Source organism: Pygocentrus nattereri, chromosome 22, assembly GCF_015220715.1.
Source record: "Pygocentrus nattereri isolate fPygNat1 chromosome 22, fPygNat1.pri, whole genome shotgun sequence".
NCBI lineage: Eukaryota > Metazoa > Chordata > Actinopteri > Characiformes > Serrasalmidae > Pygocentrus > Pygocentrus nattereri.
In genome coordinates this window covers 26,282,036-26,286,235 of record NC_051232.1, presented here as the reverse complement: position 1 = coordinate 26,286,235, position 4,200 = coordinate 26,282,036, and the positions used below count along the sequence as shown (strand labels likewise).

The 4,200-nt window shown below is 42.3% G+C and overlaps 1 protein-coding gene across 1 annotated transcript; it reads left to right on the top strand.

Moving 5' to 3' along the window:
- The first annotated feature begins 282 nt into the window (after window positions 1–282).
- Window positions 283–1,827, top strand: LOC119261986 (CD209 antigen-like protein C). The gene is made up of 6 exons (XM_037532582.1): window positions 283–365; window positions 444–542; window positions 643–762; window positions 850–992; window positions 1,075–1,178; window positions 1,430–1,827. Exons 1-6 carry the CDS (start codon window positions 299–301, stop codon window positions 1,617–1,619), a joined length of 723 nt encoding a protein of 240 aa, XP_037388479.1. The 5' UTR covers window positions 283–298; the 3' UTR covers window positions 1,620–1,827.
- Window positions 1,828–4,200: the final 2,373 nt, after the last annotated feature.

Genomic DNA, 4,200 nt, shown 5'->3' with positions numbered 1-4,200 from the left:
TCTGCAGCAAAGACAGCACATATATTTTTTAGGTCCGTTTTCACACCTCGGTAGTCAAGAGCTCATCTGATGTCATTTCCTATCTAGCCACTTCTTCACTTGTGAACCGTTGTGTCTGTACTAAAGGTTGAGGAGAGGACTATAGAAACAGAGAGAGAGAGAGAGAGAGAGAGAGAGAGAGAGAGAGAGAGAGAGAGAGAGAGAGAGACTGTCAGAGGAAATCTATGATGATGTGAGCTGTGTTGAGCTGCGTGAAGCAGCTGGAGGAGAGAGAGTGGAGAAGTTGGTGGAGATCTATATGAGTGCAGACGCTGTTAGACCTCAGGAGACCAACACACAGAGGGAGACAACAACTCAGCAGACAGGTAGAGTAACTCTCAGTGCACAAACTCTGAACATATTCATAATGAAAACCTCTTCTAAGTCACTTCACTCTTTATTAGGTGTTAGAAGAGGAAGCAGATGTTCCAGACTGGCTGTGGTGTGTGTGGGTCTGCTGTGTGTTTTCCTGCTGACCACCAACATAGTGCTGTACATGTACTGTGAGTGTTTCAGTCTCAAAACAAATACTTCATCTTCCAAATACAGATATACAGAATACATACGCTATAATACAAAAACTGTAATTCTGTCTGAATGTAGATATTAGGGACCAAACCATCATTGCAAACCTCACTGCAGAGAGAGAGACCCTCTTATCCAGTATCAGAAACCTGACTGAGGAGAAAGAGCAGATAGGAGAAGATTTAGTGAAGCTGACTGGTGAGTGAAACAGCATCTTCACAGTTAATAGACACAAATATTCCTTCATGCTTCTCATTCATGTTTGTTCTCATTGCTCTGTTGTAGAGAGATGCTGGTTTAATGAACTGAAGACTTTCGGAAGCAGCTTTTACTTTTTCTCCACTGAGAGGAAGAACTGGACTGAGAGCAGACAGGACTGCAGAAAGGGAGGAGCAGATCTGGTGATCATAAACAGCAAAGAGGAACAGGTGGGTTGGAGGGGGGTTGTAATTGTATGTGTTGATTATTATTGATTATTATTTATTAATTTTGTTATTTGTTGTTTCTCAGATGTTCTTCATTAACCAAAAGCATGAGAATTTCTGGATTGGTCTGACTGCTACAGAGACAGAAGACACATGGAAGTGGGTGGACGGCCAACCGCTGACTGACAAGTACGTCACAATACAAAACTGTAGTTAAAATCAATGTAACATCATTTTTCCCTTTTCTGTTCATTATCTGACTGTATTCCATTTATATTTAAATAAACCACCATTTTCTCAGAGTTTATGAAGGTGTTCTTGTGCAGAACTGGCACTGTTTGTATGGAGTAAAGACCCTCAGTAGCTGCTGTGAACTGGTTTATTTTGAGTTCTTGTTTGTAACGTGAGGATTACAGATTAACGATGTGTCTGATTGGCAGATTCTGGAAGAACAAAGAACCCAACAGTGGTGATGGTGGTGGTGGTGATGTGGACTGTGCTGTTTTCACCACTGCAGACGAAGACGGTCAGCGAACGTGGAACGATCTTCCCTGCTCAGGGAAAGAAAACTGGATGTGTGAATTCAATCTGACCAACTTCCGCCTGAACATTTCAACTAAACGTTATTAGTTTTTCACTGCTTATCTTGGGATACAGGCATAATTAGATACTTTAGAAGCTGTTGAACTGAAATGTAGAGATTACAGGGCTTGAGCATGTTGACACAAATCATAATTCTAAATGAGAAACAACAGGTGTTACAGATGGATTTTGTTTATTATTAGTTGTGATATTGTTTACATGAAGTAGACAGGGTATGTACACTCACCGGCCACTTCATTAGGTACACCTTGCTAGTAAAAGGTTGGACCCCTTTCGCCTTCAGAACTGTCTTAATTCTTCGTGGCACATTTTCAACAAGGTGTTGGAAACGTTCCTCAGAGATTTTGGTTGGTTATTTGAGTTACTGTTGCCTTTCTATCATCTGGAATCAGTCTGCCCATTCTCCTCTGACCTCTCACATCAACAAGGCTTTTTCATCCACACAACTGCCGCTCACTGGATATTTCCTCTTTTTCGGACCGTTCTCTGTAAACCCTAGAGATGCTTGTGCGTGAAAATCCCAGTAGATCAGCAGTTTCTGAAATACTCAGACCAGCCCCAACAACCACGCCACGTTCAAAGTCACTTAAAGCCCCTTTCTTCCCCGTTCTGATGCTCGGTCTGCACTTCAGCAAGTTGTCTTGACCACCTCTACATGCCTAAATGTATTCAGTTGTGGCCATGTGATTGGCTGATTAACTATTTGTCTTAACAAGCAATTGAATCGGTGTACCTAATAAAGTGGCCGGTGAGTGTAAATGTATCCATTAAGGTTTAAAGACATTAGAAAGTGAGCAAAGACATTAGAGTTTCTGCTGTTTTAACTGTATCTTACTAACATGCTGTGCATTGATGAACCTCTGTTACCATTGAGACTGAAGGGGTGGAGCCTGTACCACCATGATTTTCCATTGGCTGAATGTGCTGTAGGCTGGATGTGGGGTGGGTTCAACACACAATATAGTTATTGACACAGTGTAGAAAACTTTTAAAACAGCCATGGATGGTTTTCACTAACGTAAACAGTTTTCTCTGAGTTTGAAGTCTGAGTCAAAGGCTGTTCCGTCCCAACATTTACTCCCTGATCAGGTAAACTATGTAGCATGAGATGAAGTGCTATGATGGTTTAAACTCTATTACCATTCAAGACTGTATACAAAAATGTTGCAGATTTAAGTTATAATGTCTGTGTGTGTATGTGTGTGTGTGTGTGTATGTGTGTGTGTGTGTTAGACATGAGGCAAATAATAAAACAGAAATCTGGTGAGTCAGTGGTAATGCAGTATGTCTCCTTCTTTGATCTGTTTTTTTTTTAAACTGGACAAGAGGGTCTCCCTCTGTGCAGTGAAGTGAGACACAGAAGACACTGTGCATGCAGGCAAGTACTCTTTCATTGAACAGGCAGCAAGAGGAAACCACCACCCAAAAGGGCTGAATCAGAGGGCAAAGCGGGACGGCTCACCAACAGCCATACAGCCTCACTTCATGGTGAACACTAACACACTACACAACCCACACAGAGCACAATTAACCACAAACAAGATATGACAGCTTTAAACTAGAAGAACAGTACCTTTTTTAGCATGGGAGACTAGGCCTCACAGAGACCTGGCCTTGACACAACTTGATGCGACAGCAGGAGCAATACTGCTCCTCTTCACCACACTCGGCTTTCTTTGCTGCCCACCATGCTGCCAATGCTGGCAAGGGTACTGCTAGGTGTGCTGCCATGCATCCCCGCTAACACCACAACCAGCTTAGGCTCGGGTCATTGAAGGGCGTGGTGTGTCCCTCTTTCTGCAGCACAGCACACCTGTGGAAACCGCTGAGCCCCCTGAGATCCTCTCACATAGTTTCTGCTTAATTTTTCAGTTTAAGCTGAACATCTGTTTCAAGAACCCAACAATTTTCATCACCACAACTAATAATATCTTCTTTTCTCCTAAAGGGGTTTGGGAAAAACAATTCAGAAATCAGTGATCCTTCATTAATATAATATTGAAATCTGCTTTATTTCTCTGAGACAATCTTAAGAAAGATTTTTTTCTCCTTGGGAGGCTAAAGCAAAGAGAATTTTTTTCCTGGGCGTAAAACAAGTGTGTACGCCAATTTGGTCGTGACAACTTCTGAACACGCCATGACATTGTATGAGGCTGTATCCTAAACTTGACAGCTGTGCAGTTATCACTTTACCTATTTAAACGTTTCAACCCCTTATTGTTACATCACCACATTCTGGCAAGCAACCAGAACACTGGATTCACATAAACACAGCAAATACTGCAGCACCCTTTACTTTAAAGGCTACAGTGCATCCACTCACCACAGGTGCATTACACCGGTGAAGATAAGGTGGAGCTTAGTGGCATAATACAATAATAATACACTCACAGAAAGAAAATTACATTAAATTATCTTATAAAATTGCAACTGGATAAATATTTTTTCCCAGTTTGATTAAGCAGGCCTGTCTGAGGCTACACCCCTGGTCCCTAGGAGTGACTTTACGAAGCCCTGGTTTAGTGCACTACAAGAACTATCCAGCCATTTTCTAAGCTGCTTCTCCCTCAGGGTTCCGGGGGGCTGCGGGAGCCTATCCCAACGGTCA